Source organism: Culicoides brevitarsis, chromosome 1 (genome assembly GCF_036172545.1).
Source record: "Culicoides brevitarsis isolate CSIRO-B50_1 chromosome 1, AGI_CSIRO_Cbre_v1, whole genome shotgun sequence".
Classification (NCBI taxonomy): domain Eukaryota; kingdom Metazoa; phylum Arthropoda; class Insecta; order Diptera; family Ceratopogonidae; genus Culicoides; species Culicoides brevitarsis.
In genome coordinates, this window is record NC_087085.1 from 6,523,542 (window position 1) to 6,540,040 (window position 16,499).

At 26.4% G+C, this 16,499-nt stretch overlaps 3 protein-coding genes across 7 annotated transcripts in view; 1 reads left to right on the plus strand and 2 right to left on the minus strand.

The window, feature by feature from the left end:
* The first annotated feature begins 682 nt into the window (after positions 1-682).
* The window catches only part of LOC134827474 (solute carrier family 12 member 4), a 118,705-nt gene continuing 102,888 nt past the window's right edge, over positions 683-16,499 (plus strand). For 4 of the 5 annotated variants that reach the window (XM_063840137.1, XM_063840136.1, XM_063840139.1 and 1 more), the window contains exons 1-2: positions 683-811; positions 2,904-3,304. In XM_063840137.1, coding sequence (XP_063696207.1) covers positions 3,187-3,304 — 118 coding nt within the window. In that variant the 5' untranslated portion in view covers positions 683-811; positions 2,904-3,186. Of the gene's footprint in view, positions 812-2,903; positions 3,305-10,204; positions 10,278-16,499 lie in introns of those variants that run through there. The other variant, XM_063840142.1, reaches the window with a different exon arrangement.
* On the minus strand, positions 12,352-13,740 carry LOC134827937 (glycoprotein 3-alpha-L-fucosyltransferase A-like). Its single transcript, XM_063840845.1, has 3 exons — positions 13,425-13,740; positions 12,491-13,368; positions 12,352-12,408 (listed from the first exon to the last, which is right to left on the minus strand). Exons 1-3 carry the CDS (start codon positions 13,738-13,740, stop codon positions 12,352-12,354), a joined length of 1,251 nt encoding a protein of 416 aa, XP_063696915.1.
* On the minus strand, positions 15,001-16,434 carry LOC134827941 (glycoprotein 3-alpha-L-fucosyltransferase A-like). Its single transcript, XM_063840850.1, has 2 exons — positions 16,415-16,434; positions 15,001-16,352 (listed from the first exon to the last, which is right to left on the minus strand). The coding sequence occupies exons 1-2, from the start codon at positions 16,432-16,434 to the stop codon at positions 15,221-15,223; spliced, it is 1,152 nt and encodes a 383-aa protein (XP_063696920.1). The 3' UTR covers positions 15,001-15,220.

A 16,499-nucleotide genomic window follows, 5' to 3' on the forward strand; every position in this document is an offset into this window, starting at 1 on the left:
TATCATTTATGTTACTATATTTAAATTGATGTATCAATAAAAGTTTGAGATCTGCATGCAAAATGCATTTTTTGGAATGCTCATTAAAAATCATTAATTTAAACAACTCGTCACTCTTCACCAATTATATGAATTAAGTACCAAGCAAAAACATATATTGGTCATTGCCGATCATTAAAATGAAGAAAATTAACCGTGACCTTGAAATGTGACGCAATGCTCGAGTGCGGTACAGAAAACTTACTAAAAATAACAATTTTGCGGAAATTTTTAACTCTCGTATACAAAAATAAACGTCGAACATGTATCATTTTTTCTTCTCTACTGAGCTTGCTGTATATGTTTTGTTAGTTTAATGTAATAAATATTTTATTTAATTCTAATAGAAATAAACAGTGAACGAACATGTACGAGAAAAGCGGTCTCTCCATTAAAACTTGGCAATTGATGTTGTATATTTGTACACGATTGAACTAAAAAATTTCAATGTATGAAGAAAATTCATTTGAAAAGCAGAGTTTAGTTGAAAAACGGTGTTTAGAGCAAACATACGACACAAAAAGACAATAACGCGGTAAAAGATCAACAAAAGTTAATTCAAATAATGACCTTGACCTCATAAATGATGTTTTTCAATACAAAAACATTGAAAAAATTTTTTGATATTATTTCATTGTGATGAGAAAAATTGTCATAAAACCGACTTTTACTGCGATTGTGATAATAAAAAAGAAAATTATGAAGAAAATATTTGTTATTTTGCGTCATAAAAACAACCATCATAGAAGATAGAGAAGATAAGTCAGCCAAAGTAATGTGAAAATGTTATTACTCTATTATCGTCTAAAACTATTTTCGAACAAAAATAAATTTAAACCTTTTCTTCTGCTGTTACAAAATATACATTAGTAATAATAATCAAAGTTTTTGTGTCAAGATAACAATATTCGTCTAGAGTCTAGACTTCAGACAATCTCTCCATTATTTATACAATGCTCGAATTGGATTAGAGAATGTTGTTGTCGTGTATTGCAAATGATTGTAATTCAATTTTATGCCAATTTCTTATTTAAATTATTATTTAATAATTTTTGGTTTTCTCAGAATAATTTCTATTCATATTTATTTAAAATATATAATATATCGAATATATAATTATTTATTATATTAATATTTATTATATTCGATATATTATTGTTATATATTATATATTAAAAATATATATGAATATACTATGGCGGACAAAATTATTTTTTTTCTGTATTATATGTATATTATATTATATGATATATTACAGAAAAAATTTATTTTGTTCGCCACATAATATATATTATTATATACTATTGATATATTATTATTATATATATTATATATGATAATATTTAATATAATAATATAACATACATAATATAATTATAATATTTTTTTATATTTTAAAATTCAAATAAAGCTCATATAGTGACAAAATCTCAATAAAAATGTATTTGTGTTCAATTTGTTTAACGAGTCCCTTATATTATTTGATTAGTATCATGGTTTATAAAGACACGCTTTTATAATCATTTGTATATGATTTGTATATAAAAAATATATATTGCTACGTTTTATTGATTTTCACTTTATTGAAACGCTACAGGGAAATTTTTATCGATTTTGTTAAATAAATACATGAACCAGAAAATGCTTACCTTGAACCTTTAGATATTTTGTATACATTTGTATATATGTTGTTTTTATGGACATTATGTTACGTTATTGAGGATTATAAAAGACATTGTTGGGGTTTTGCACAATGATTTATAGACTAACCATATCACACGGAAATAAAAGAAAATTTATACTTGACCCATAAACATTGAAGAACCAAAAGCAATGAAAAAAGGTGTACTTTATTACCTTTTCAAAGGAAATCGTAAACAACAATTTTGAACAAAAGAGTGAAATATGGGTAATTTTGTATGCAAATTGAACAGCTTTTATGTAGCGAAACGTCACTTGCACAAACATGCATCACAGATAATTAATTAATAATTACATAAATGTGTGTCTCCTTATGTGCGTTTAATATAAGTAGTAGTTAACTAACAAAATTTATCATGTTTGTCTAACATTTGTCAACAAACACGTTACATGTTTTGTGATAAGGTTCATTGGGTTCTACATATATATATTATTTATTGCATATATTGCTTATTTATATTCGTCTTGAATTTATAACAATGCAGCTATTGATGAGAAATTTAACAGAGCGAAAAATAAACAACAAATCAGATTAAATTTTTAGAATAAGATTTTGGCAATTTAAAAAAAATCGAAATACCAAAATTTAATATTTTTTTTTACAAAATTTTAATAATAATAATTTTTAATAACAGTTTATATTAATAATAATTTATAATAATATTTTTTTATCCGGCAATTATCCTACTTATCAAGTAAAAAAAAAAAATTTTTTATATCAGATTGAAAAAAAAATAATTTTGTAAAAAATTATTAAATGTTGGTTGTTCGATTTTTTTTAAATTTTCAAAATCTTATTCTAACAATTCAATCTGATATTTGTTCACGTGAAATAAATTCTTGCAATATACCGAACAAATTGTACTGAAATTTAATATTACACGGTAAAAAGTGTATATTCGTTTACCTCTTATCAATTCTCAAATGGATTTTAAATAACGATAAACGTCGCTAATAAAATTTTTTGATAAGAATTCCAGCCAACGTTCATGGAAGAAAAAATATGACAAATAGTGTGAAGTGTTTTGTCTCTGAGTGAACTTGTCAATTTGCTTGTAATTTATTTCTTTTTATCGAAAAAGTTTTCACAACTTTATAAACTTATCGTTCAAGTGCTTAACCTTGACTTTAGTAATGTTTTTGTATTATTCTATATCTTTCAGATGATTAGATGACGATAAGAGAAGTTTAAGGATTGAAGTGAAAATTGTAAAAATATAAAAAGTTAAAAAATAAAAAAAAAAAATTAAACAAAGTGCAATCACCTAAAAAAAATTTTATACAATAAATAACTTATATAACCCTAATATAAAAATAATCGAAAAATAACAAATAAATTGTGGTTACTTATCTAATCTGTATTCATAAATGAATTAAACCTTTTTAATCAAAATATTGATTTATTTCCTATTTAATGGATTAAAATTGTGAATAAAATTTTGTAAAATGAAACGAAACGGCTCCGATGTCACCCGATTTACGGTTATCAAGTCTGAAGACAATTTGGCTGAACGCGATGAACCATCAGTAACGGATACTTTTCTCGATTCTCCGTCTCCCATAGGTAAGTACAACATTGTTTTATCTTGTGAATTTAAAGGAATATCTACTGAAGAAAAAAAAACTTTTTTACCTTATTTCAAAATTCAAACATTTGTTTAAAGAAAACTTTAAAGTTTAAAACTTATTCTCTCGATGTAGAATAAATTTACTTTACATTTATAAATAATGCATGAAACTGCAAAAAGATAGCAACGTGAAAAGAAAATATTTTAAATTTGACAAGTGTGACCATTCATTTCATGGATTAAATGATAATATCTTGTTGTATGGTAAATGAACTTTTAACCCTTATTTTGTGACAAGCGTGGCAAAAGATAACTATAACTCAAGTACGTGTCATTGAATGAATGTGTAGTTTTATCCTCTGTTTCTATGTGAAAAGTTTTATATATTTTCGAAGCAACTTCAATTCGTTTATTTTGCTTTCTTATCGTTTCAGTTCATGTTTATGTCATGGATGATGTGAATAGAAGTTTTTCATTTTGAGGATATTTAGGTTTTTTTTCTTGTTTTAAATTAATTAATTAAACTAATTAATATTAGTTTTCAAAAGGATTCGGTTAACAAAAGGCACTTATTTTATCCTTTTTAGTGCGTTTTTTAAAGTTTTTTTTTATTTTATGATTTTTATTTCGTTTTTAAATAAAAATTTTGTTAATAGTGTTTTTCATCTATTTTTAATGTTTTTTATTTATTTTTTTTATATTTTTTTTAAATTTATTTTTTTAATATATTTTTTAAATTTATTTTTTTAATATATTTTTTATAAATATTTTTTAAAAAATATTTAAATTAGATATTTTTTTAATATGTATTTTTTTTTAATTTTTTTTCTACTCGAGTTAACTTTATTTTGTTTTACGTTTTATATAACATAATTATTTTTTTTATTATTTTTGACTGAAAAAACATAATTGAGCAGAAAAATGCATTTTATACAAGTTAAATCCTTTTGAACTGCATTTTACTGTACAAAAGCAATTTTTGTACATTTTTTTGTGTCTACTGTCGCTTATTTGGTCAAAAGTATCAAAGTTATGCTAAGTTTGGCTAAATGCCAAATATCGGATAAAAATTGTAGAAACGAATGAGTTTAATGTTGTCTTGCTTTGTTTTTGTTGGTAGACATACAAAAAATAAAGGATGTGAAAATTCCAAGTTGACCCGAATTGAGTCATAAAATAAAAGAAATAACTTTAAATTTTTGGTTTATAACTTTAAATTCACCATCTTAGGAATTATTCCAAAAGTTTTTGAATTAGTAAAGGAGTTGTAAAATTCAACTAAAATTCAAATAAGTTAAATAAAAAAATAATAAAAATTAAATAAATAAATAAATAAAAAAATATTTTAATTAATTAATTAAAAATAAATATTTATTTTAATATTAATTTAAATTAAAAAAAATATAAATAAATTTTCCTCCGTTTTTCAGAAAAAAAAAGAAAATAAATAAAATTACAAAAAAATTCATTAATTTTAATTTTCTCTTCCGAATTGATGTGTAAAACAAATGTCATGATAATTTGAGAAATTTCTCATATTGGATGAGTTTTATCATGAAGAAAGCAATAAAACTGTTTTTAATGTTCTGACAAGTGTAAACAAACTTGTGACAAATGTACGGAATGCACTGTCCGTTATTTATTTCTATTGAAGCCTACCATTGAAGTTCACTCAGCACATAAAAGCTGCACATTACAAATTTCAAGTGCACTGTTTTAAAATGATAGTAATGTCATTGTGGTCAGTTTTTGAAGCATATGTGCACTTTTCCGCCTATATATGTGTAAGTGAATTGTATTTACATTGCTTATTAAGGCAAACTCTTATCTCGGCATTTACTCGAGAGTATTTGTTGTTACCGTTAATTTGAAAATATTTTTGTACAAAGGATTTAAAAGACACTTTTCGACGTAATCTCTTACATTTTACAGAAACACTCGTTGAATTGATTAGAATTTTTTCTATCAGGTGTTATTTATATTAGCGATTATATCCTTTCAATTTTCTCAAGAAAAGTTTCAAACAATAATAAAGTCACGTAAGATCTTGGGTATTTTCAGTTTTAAAGTAAAGACTTTTTATCATCTTTAAAACCTTTTTTTCTTGATTGTAGGAGATATATGAGAAACTTTTCTCTGGAATATCTCTACAATGTAGTATAAAAAAATTAAAAGCTGAGAACAAGGCAAACAAATATTCTACAATGTTGTTGCAGTTTATCATTATCTTATTTTTTCCTTCTACTTTTTTTTCGTTTCATGCAAGAAACTTGTCTTCTGTCTTATTTTTTTTCATTAAGAGATGGAAAAAAATTTACGTTTAATTAAATTTATTTCTTTTAAGAACAGCATGAAATAAAGTTTTATTACTTTTTTTTAAAGTTTTTCACGTCAAATAAATGTCTACAAAAAATGTTTGTAAAAAACTGAACCAGAAAAAAGTGAAAATTCGCTTAAAAAGCTTAAAAATTTAAAAACAAATTCAAGTCACGAAATTGTATGTCGAGTAAGAAAATTGTTATTGACAAGTTAGTTTGAGATATTTATTTCTGATTTACAACTAAATTTTCACGTGTCTTGAAGATGCGGGAAATGTGAAATTAGTCGAAAGAAATAAAAATTCTTCAATTTTTTAAGTTTTTTTATTTAAAAATTTCAAAAATTGAAAAAAAAATTAAAAAAAAAATTTAAATAAAAAAAAATATAAAAAAATAAAAAAAGTTTTTGAAAAAAAAATTTTGGGAAATTTTTAAAATTTTTTTTCAATTGTTCTCAAATTTTTAAATCATTTTACTTAATTTAATTTTTTTTTAATTTTTATTTTTTTTCTTGTTTTTTTTATTCGTTTTAGAATTATTAATAAAAAATCAAAATAATTTGAAAAATTTAAGTATTTTAATTTTTTTCGTTTTATTTCACATTTCCCGCATCTTCCTTCAAAAGATTTTTTCACGTTTAAATAATTTTCTTTATTTTTTGTTTCAAACAAAAATTTAACGTTTGAGATTTCATCAATAGTTGAATCTGATTTACATTTATTCGATGACTTTTAATTCGATCGAGCAAAAGATAAAGTTTTTGGTAACATAAATTAATTATTTCAATTATCTCGTTTAATGATGCAGAATCAATTTTATGCAAGTATGAACTCGACACAACTTGATAAATACAGTTGACAGTATCAAAAGCTAATGAAAGAGTGTCTCATATAAATAAATTAAGATGAAAAAGTTTAAATTAAGGAAAAATAAATATTTTATAATTACTGAAAATGATTTTAACATTTTCGTGCTTTTCACGCAAAAATAACTTCTCTCATTAAATTTGTGTTGGAAATTGTATTAAAATGAAAAAGTTTAAGTAAAATAGTGAATAATTTCATCACATTAAATTATGTTTGTCAGTCATATTTAATTTTTTTCTAAATGATTATTTTTTCTCTTCCAAAGGATAAACAACAAGACAAAAGATACAAATCATGGAAAGAGTTTCGTAATAAATTTAAATTAAAACTAGAAAATGTGTCTCATGTGTCACAATCTCCTCAGACGTTAAACGTTCACAATGGGAAACTAAAATAAATATGCAAGCAAATGTGCGTTCGTCGTAGATGAACTTTGCGTTCTAAAACCGGATTTAATTAGTATTTTCTGGCATATAACTAAAATAATTTCATAGAGAAACATAACCATAATTAATGTTCGTGTTGTGCTGTTTTATTAGGTCGGTAGTTCTTGCATTCTCTACGATGAATTTGATAAGAGCTTTTCATTTATTTTCGGTTCGACACGTGTATTGCATATTGCATAGAAATGCCAAAAGGTCAAAAGTGCACACATTTCCGTATATGATGATAATAATAAATTGCAGTCTCCCTGTATCTATCGGTTGAATGAAAATTTTTTTGTTGTGCAGGAAAATAGGACAGGAAAATCAACAACATATTAAAATGATGCACATTGAGTGAAATGAATATTAAAAGAGGACAATATTATTGTATGTTAATAAAAGTTGTTGTTAGCCTTTCGATCGATATTCTACGTATTAATGATGAAAATTACCATAGAAATGCATCCTTGTTCTCATTAATTTTCATACTAACTAAATTTTTAGTGCAATAGCTGCAAAGTTTATACTTCATGAAGCTATTTACTCCAAATTAATGAAAAACACATTCAAAGATAAATCATGTGTTTGTTATTTTTTTTCCATATGAATGTAAAAGCAATCCATTAAAATTATTAAAATAAAGATTATTTTTACATTCACAAAACTTGCAAATTGCATAAAACCCAAATGTTCTATCAGTCAATGTGTCAAAGCCATTTTTGTCAAATATTGCTCCAAATGGATAAAAATTTATCAGAGGGCTCTAATTTATCATTTTTAATCATTTTATAACTCAAAACTGCCAAAAAATTGAAACTGAAAAAATTTTACTTTTATTCCAAATGGATAAAAATTTGTCAGAGGTCTCTAATTTATCATTTTTAAACTCAAAACTGCCAAAAAATTGAAACTGAAAAAATTATTTTCCTTTGACATAGTTTTGTTTTGAAAACTAAATCAAGAGCAAAACTGTGTCAAAAACTATGTCAAAAACTGTGTCAAAAATTTTTGTCAAATCTTGCTTCAAGAGCAAAACTGTGTCAAAAACTATGTCAAAAACTGTGTCAAAGCAATTTTTGTCAAATCTTGCTCCAAATGGATAAAAATTTAACAGAGGGCTCTAATTTATCATTTTTAATCATTTTATAACTCAAAACTGCCAAAAAATTGAAACTGAAAAAAAAATTTTTTCTTTGACACAGTTTTGATTTGAAAACTAAATCAAGAGCAAAACTGTGTCAAAAACTATGTCAAAAACTGTGTCAAAGCAATTTTTGTCAAATCTTGCTCCAAATGGATAAAAATTTGTCAGAGGGCTCTAATTTATCATTTTTAATCATTTTATAACTCAAAACTGCCAAAAAATTGAAACTGAAAAAAAATTTTTTCTTTGACACAGTTTTGATTTGAAAACTAAATCAAGAGCAAAACTGTGTCAAAAACATAAAACCCAAATGTCAAAAACTGTGTCAAAGCAATTTTTGTCAAATCTTGCTCCAAATGGATAAAAATTTGTCAGAGGGCTCTAATTTATCATTTTTAATCATTTTATAACTCAAAACTGCCAAAAAATTGAAACTGAAAAAAAATTTTTTCTTTGACACAGTTTTGATTTGAAAACTAAATCAAGAGCAAAACTGTGTCAAAGCAATTTTTGTCAAATCTTGCTCCAAATGGATAAAAATTTGTAAAAGGGCTCTAATTTATCATTTTTAATCATTTTATAACTCAAAACTGCCAAAAAATTGAAACTGAAAAAAAATTTTTTCTTTGACACAGTTTTGATTTGAAAACTAAATCAAGAGCAAAACTGTGTCAAAAACTATGTCAAAGCAATTTTTGTCAAATCTTGCTCCAAATGGATAAAAATTTGTCAGAGGGCTCTAATTTATCATTTTTAATCATTTTATAACTCAAAACTGCCAAAAAATTGAAAATCTAAAAATTTTTTTTCTTTGACACAGTTTTGATTTGAAAACTAAATCAAGAGCAAAACTGTGTCAAAAACTATGTCAAAAACTGTGTCAAAGCAATTTTTGTCAAATCTTGCTCCAAATGGATAAAAATTTGTCAGAGGGCTCTAATTTATCATTTTTAATCATTTTATAACTCAAAACTGCCAAAAAATTGAAACTGAAAAAAAATTTTTTCTTTGACACAGTTTTGATTTGAAAACTAAATCAAGAGCAAAACTGTGTCAAAAACTATGTCAAAAACTGTGTCAAAGCAATTTTTGTCAAATCTTGCTCCAAATGGATAAAAATTTGTCAGAGGGCTCTAATTTATCATTTTTAATCATTTTATAACTCAAAACTGCCAAAAAATTGAAACTGAAAAAAAATTTTTTCTTTGACACAGTTTTGATTTGAAAACTAAATCAAGAGCAAAACTGTGTCAAAAACTATGTCAAAAACTGTGTCAAAGCAATTTTTGTCAAATCTTGCTCCAAATGGATAAAAATTTGTCAGAAGGGCTCTAATTTATCATTTTTAATCATTTTATAACTCAAAACTGCTAAAAAATTAAAAATTGAAACTAAAAATTTTACTTTTCAATTCGATGAAAAGTTAAAAAATGACTTGTTGTTTAAGAAAATTTGAAACTATTTCAAATCGAATTTTTTTTAAAAAAGTTTGAAAAAATATATAAAAAAATTACATGCATAAAATATAGAAAAAAAATTTGTCAGCCAATAATAATTTCATTATTGATAATTTTGTTTTTTTTTTTTTTGATACAAATTTCAAACAATTGCAACATTGCTTCGGAACGAAATGATAGATCATCCTCTTAAACAATTTTTAAAAAAATCTACGACGGAAAATAGAATCTCAATCAAAGGCAATTACCGCACAATAATAAAACGACACTTCAGTTACGACGAAGAGAGTAACAGAACACTTTACTGCTATGAGGCAAGAGTTGTGTCTCGAAAAACATTCAATTAAGCTCGCAAACAAAGCCAAAAACAATTGTTTTGTATAGTTTGAATTTCATTTAAAATCATCTCCAGCTTTAATTAAAACCTTTTCGTACAGATGGGCGACACATCGACAACAAAAGCAACGGCGGTATAAGCAATTAAACTGGTTGAACAAACACAAACCGTGTGTGCATGCATATCGTGACATGTGCCTTTGGTTGTGTATTCAAGTAAATTAAGTTTTTAGTGTTTTATTTGTTATTCCGAGAGAAACAGAGTTCGGGACTTTTTGTGTGAAATTTAAATTATTTGTGTGACTTTTTCGAGTGAAAATTATTCCCGTGTTACGCAATTCAACTCCGTTTAAGCACAGAACAATATGGCATGGCCTATATTTGATGGATGTGTTTGTGTTCCGACAGAACCAGAGAATCCAGGTAATTTATTTTAAAATACTTATTTTTGTCTCCTTAATGATACTGAAGACAAAGAAAAACTTTTCTTCTCGAATTTCTTTGTTGAATTATAATGTTTGAAATTTATTTAATAAATTAGAAAGATATGAAAATTTTGTTGCTACTTTGTACTTTTCTATTTTCCAATTTACATTATTTCATTTTTGGAGCAAAAAAAAAGTTTAAATGATATTCAAGAAATTTATTTATGGTTTAAGTTAATTTTCTTTTTGAAGATGAACGAAAAAAATGGAAATAAAATTCTTTAATTCTCATCAAGGACTCATCAAGTGTACTAAATATTTTTTTTTCTTGAGAAAAAGTCATTTTTAGTAAAAAAAATCTTGTTCACCCTCGCTGTGTTCCAAAGAACCAACAGACTAAACACAACATAGAAAATTCATTGCATAAGCAACCATCAATTTAAATTCAATTGAATCCTCAGTGTATTACAATTCTCTTCGTCGTCATCATTTGTCTTCGATAAAAAAAATTTCATGTATAAAACTCATACTGTCATGATTCATCGTCTATACAAGCTACGAACAAAAAGAAAATGTCAAATCACAAAATCAACAAAAAACAAAAGAAAAGAAGAAGTTTCTTTGCACATGAAAATGTTTATCAGACAATGCCGATATTTTATTTCGGTTTGTGCAACGTGCGACAAAAGACCACATTTGAAACGGAAAATTCATAAATAATAAAGGGAAACTCGTGAATCACATTGAACAAAAATATACTAAAAACGCAGTAAAATTCAAGAAGCGAAAATTAAGTAAAGAGATGAAAAAGTTTTAATTATGAAAGTAATTTTTGCTCAAAGTGAAAGAGTAACATTACGATTTAATGAAATTGATGAGAAAAAAATTGATAAAAAGTTAATTACAGTGTATCAATTGCATTATGTGAAAGAAATAAAAATTCACTTCTATATGATTTCCGTAAAAATCTACCTGACACAAGATGAAAAAGAAAACCTGCATTTGAAAAAAAAACAAAACTTCAACCCAAAAACGAAATGGATTAACAAAATGGGAAAAATGCGATATTATCAATAAAGATTTAATATGCGGTCCAAACCTTCCTGGATTTGAGTTGAATTGTGAATCTTGGGTGAAAAGTAAATCATGTCAGAAGTTATCATGGAAGATGTAATTATCTTTGAAAAAAATAACAGACGACCCAAATTGTGACTGCGGAACAATCCAAACAATGAAACACTTAATTTTGGACCTTGACAACTTTTCCGAAAAGGCTCAAATATGGTTGAAAAACCCAATTATAAAATTTTAAATTCCATTAAAAAATTAAATATATCATTCGAAATAACAGTTGTCAAATGAATGAAAATATTAAAAAAAAAAATGTTTTCATTGTAAGCAAATATTGAAATAAATATAGACAAAAGAACATTGTTGATATTGACAACCATTGATAAATAAACTAAAACAACACATTTGCAACAATTTTTAAAATAATAGTAAAAATTTTTTTCGATGCTTGATATCGATTTAAAACAATTTCCAATATTCCATAAATTTTACAAAAATATGTTTTTATAAAAATAACTCAAATAAAGCGAATTTAAAATACAAATTTAAAGTTAAAGATAGCTAAAATAAAAGTACAAAAAATTATATGAGTGTGCCTAACATTTATAATTTCTCAGATGTGACTTAACTCGTTAGCAAAACGAAGACTGTCAATTTAAACAAAAATCAAAAATTTTATTTTGTTTGTTGATCAACACTTGTTTAGTGCTTTTTTCTGCATCAACATGTAATTAAAAAACCCACAAATATCGAAATTTTGACATTTATATGGTTTGTGTGATTGCATTTCAATTTTAAATGATGACTTTAAAACCAACTACCAGTCGTTCGCATCACACAGGCAGCACGAGACATACGAATTTATCACTTTCATTCGTCTCAAATCTGCAGAGTAATGTTTTCATGTGAATTTAAACGCGCGATTGGTGAGTTTGTTGTTCGCCGTGATACGGTAGTCAACATCTTTGAGACGAATGAAAGTGATAAATGACCAACTTGTATTAAAAATTGTAGAATTTGCTTGTGTGAAAATGCACAACTTGTGTGGTTTTCTTTAGAAAATTTAATTTTTCTATTAAAATATATGAAATTGTGCAAATTATGAGAAAAAATTCAATTTTTTATTGAAATATTTTTTGGTTTCCAATTTTCTCGATTGCATATCCCCTCTCCATTCCAAAATTCAACAATACTTTTATCACTGAGTGAAAATTTACTTCGATCCAGATCAGGATTGTGTAACATGCCACAGAGACGACAAAACATCAATTGATCCGTAAGAATTTCCCCTGTTCCGATCCATTCAAAGTACGAATTATACAAGACATCGTCTTGATCCAACAGATTCAGATAAGCTGCGAGACTCTGTACCGACTGAAATTCATCGACATGAATAAAAGACCTTTCCGGCATATATCGTTGATAGTCTTCGGGTCTTGCTCCCATAACAATTGGCAAAACTTGATGCTTCAACGCCGTACTAAAAGCTTTTTCCGTAATATAATCACGACAATTTGAGTTTTCAAACGAAAGATAAAATTTGTAGTCTTTTCGCAGCATTTGTAAGCATTCTTGTTGTTTACTGCGAGGACAACTTAATTTAGAACCGCCGCACGGACCATAAATGTCAACTTGAATGTACTTTTGGAGCTCCAAAGCAAATTTTAGTCGATCATTGTGTGCATTGCAATTTGAGACAAACCACGCTACTTTTTTTGTTTTTCCTTCGGCGTAATTTGTAGTTTGTGGAAGCTTTTTTATGCGATCGTCATAATAAAGCCACGTACTGTAATCAGCAACAATATCACTATCTCGTTTATAGGTCGATGTCAAATCAAAAGAATTCCTCGGAAAGCGATTAAAATGTAAAGGACTTTCCATCGTGAAAAACATTTGAAGTTGATCTGGATGAGATCGTGCAGTAGCATTACTTCTGAAAAAAACAACCAAATCTGCATTTTCAATGTTGTCCGTAATATTACATGTAAAGACAAGACACGATTTGAATTTTTCTGTTCCTAAAGTAAAACAAAAGGTAAAAAAAATATTTTGTGAATATTTCAAATAAGTTTACCATATCGCAAAAATCCCCCCCACATTTTGTCGTAATAATAAATCTGTTTGTATTTATCAACGCTTAAATTTTTCGAATAATTTTCATAATCTGGAGGCGCATATAATAGTTGATTTACTACACGATCGCCAATTGGATCTTCTTTCGGCAGTAAAGGTAAATTATTCGGATCAATATCCTTATAAAGATCACTTTTATCCTTGAAAAAGTACAGTTTTCGTCTTATTATTTGTTTTTCTGCTGGTTTTGATTCTTCTATCTTTTGATCCACAAATGTTTCAATAACTTTAACACTTTTATCGTTTTCTTGTTGCATTCTATATAAAATTAAAAGAAAGAATACCGTAATAAACACAAAAATTTGGATTTTAAAATCTGTAAAAATTTTTTTCATTTTCACTAAATTAAATATATTGTACTGAAAATCTCAATTTTGATGTTCCAATAACGAGTTTTAAGTATCGAATGTTGAAATAAGCAGAAATATTTTTAGTTTTTAAGTTTTGAGTATTGGTTTTCAGTTCATAATATGTACACAGCTGTTTATTGTCAATGGAGCTAAATTTTAATTTTAATATGATCGTTCTATTTGCAAAATTTTTTATATTAAAATCCATGATATTTTTTTTTTTAATTTCACTGAACAAAAAAATCTCAATTTAGACTCTTTTATATGAAGAATTTTTAAAAGTTCCATAAAAAGGTCAAAATTAATGTAAATAATAACAAAGTTTTGTTTTGTTTTGCATTATAAAAAAGGTTGAAATTAGAGACTCAAGTATTCTTTCACGTACTCGAGTAATTTTTTTAATAAAAAAATTGAAAAATTCATGAAAATTTTAATTGAAATAAAAACTTTTCTTGAAAGAAATTTTCAATTTTTAAATGTTTTAACAAGAATTCATGTGCAAAATCGACCCAAGATGTCTTTTTTGTAAAGATTATCAATGGTTCATACTTTAAACTTTAATTTTTGTTTCATTTACTACTTTTATATCTTTAAAATTTTTTTAAGACTTTTAAGTCTTTTTTTTCACATTTTTGATAATATGACATGCTTTTGGGAATGATTTTTTCATTATTATAACAATTTTTCCCTTTTTAACAAATTTTTCCTTTCCTTTTTTTACAAATTTCATACAAATTATGAATTTTTGGCTGTGATAAATTACCTAAAAAAAAACTAAAATTAATATTAAAGTTTTTAAAGTTATTTATAACTATACCTGACGAAAATGAAAGTCAATATCGAAGCGATCATCATAATTATCAATAATTTATTTTTGTACTTGAAAAATGAAGCATTATTTACTTTTTTAAAGAACATGGTGCCGGATCTTAAAGTACTGTTAACAGCGAGTTCTAAAGAGCAAGTGTTACAAAAGGCAGTAATTGTTGCAAGTTTTACAGTTTTTGAGTCAAGGTGAGACGTATTTGTAAATATTTTAGATATTGTGAGTTTTACGAAAACTGCGAATATAACGTTTTAATATGGAGCTATCCAGCTCCAAATATAACAAACTTTTATATCTTCAAAAAAATTTTTTTTTAATTTTTTAAAGACTTTTTAGTTTTATTTTTCACATTTTTGATACTATGATATGCTTTTGGGAAATTATTATGATCCACAAAATTTTCACAAAGTCATTTTTACAGGCTTGTATTCACGTTTAAATTAATAAAAAAATCCTCGGAAATCAGAAATACTCGGAATCGGGTACTCTAGTACTCGTAATTTTACGACTCGATAACCGGATAGCAAAAACTGTCAAGTAATTGGAGTCTCAAGTTGATATTCATTTCGGTTTCCAATTATCTTGAGTACAAATTCCATCTCCACGCCAATATTCTTTAAGACTTGTACCTGTCAGTGCAAATTTCTCACGATTCATGTTTGGGTTATGTAACATTGCACATACGCGACACCAAAAATAGCTCTTATCAATAATTTCGCCCGTTCCTCTCCATTGGAAATACGAGTTGTAAAGATTGTCGTCGCGATCAAGAAGATTTAAATAATTCGCAAGATCTTCAACTGTCTCAAAGTCATCCACGTGAATAAAAGAATGCTCGGGCATATATTTTCGATAATCTTCAGGACGTGCTCCCATCACAATCGGCAAAACTTTGTGCTTCAAGGCATTTTTATAGACTTTTTCTGTCATATAGTCCCTACAATTGGAGTTTTCAAAAGCCAAATAGAACTTGTACTCTTTTTCCAACATTTCAAAACATTCGTTTTCCCGACTTCGGGAACATGACAACTTCGAATCCGTACACGGTCCATAAATGTCAACTTGAATGTATTTTTGCATTTCCAACGCGATTTCGAGTCTGTTGTTTGGCGCACGACAATTTGTGACAAACCACGCAACTTTTTTACGTTTTCCCGCGGCGTAATTTGTCGTTTGTGGAAGTTGTCGCACATTGGGATCATAATACTGCCATGTTCCGTAATCAGCAACAATGTCACTGTCACGTCTGTAAGTTGATATCCAATCGAATGGTCCATTCAAACGAACAGCATGCAAGGGACTTTCCATCGTGAAAAACATGTGAAGTTGATCATTTCGAGATTTAGCGGTTGGTTCATCGTACGTAAAAATTACCAAATCAGCAGTTGAAGTTAGTTTTGATATGTTACAAGTGAAAACTTTGCATTTAAGAAAATTATCTGTTCCATAATTGAATAAATCTGGCCAATATCGTTCTCTTTCTCGATAAAAACTTATTTGCTTATATTGTTTTGAAGGATTTTTCGAATAAATTTCATAGTTTGGCGGTTCATAGAGTAACTGGTTGACTACCCGATCACTCGTTGGATCTTCTTTAGGAAATAAAGGCAACTTTGTGACATCCATTGCCATGTAAAGATCAAGTTTTTCCTTAAAATAATACAAATTATGAATTTCTGGCTGGGATAATGACCTAAAATTAATTTAAAAAAAAAAATATAGATGTTTAGATTAAAGAGATATGGATAATTATACCTAACGTAAATGAAAGTCATTATCGATGGGATCATCATAAATATCAATAATTTATTTTTGTACTTGATATATGAAACATAATTTA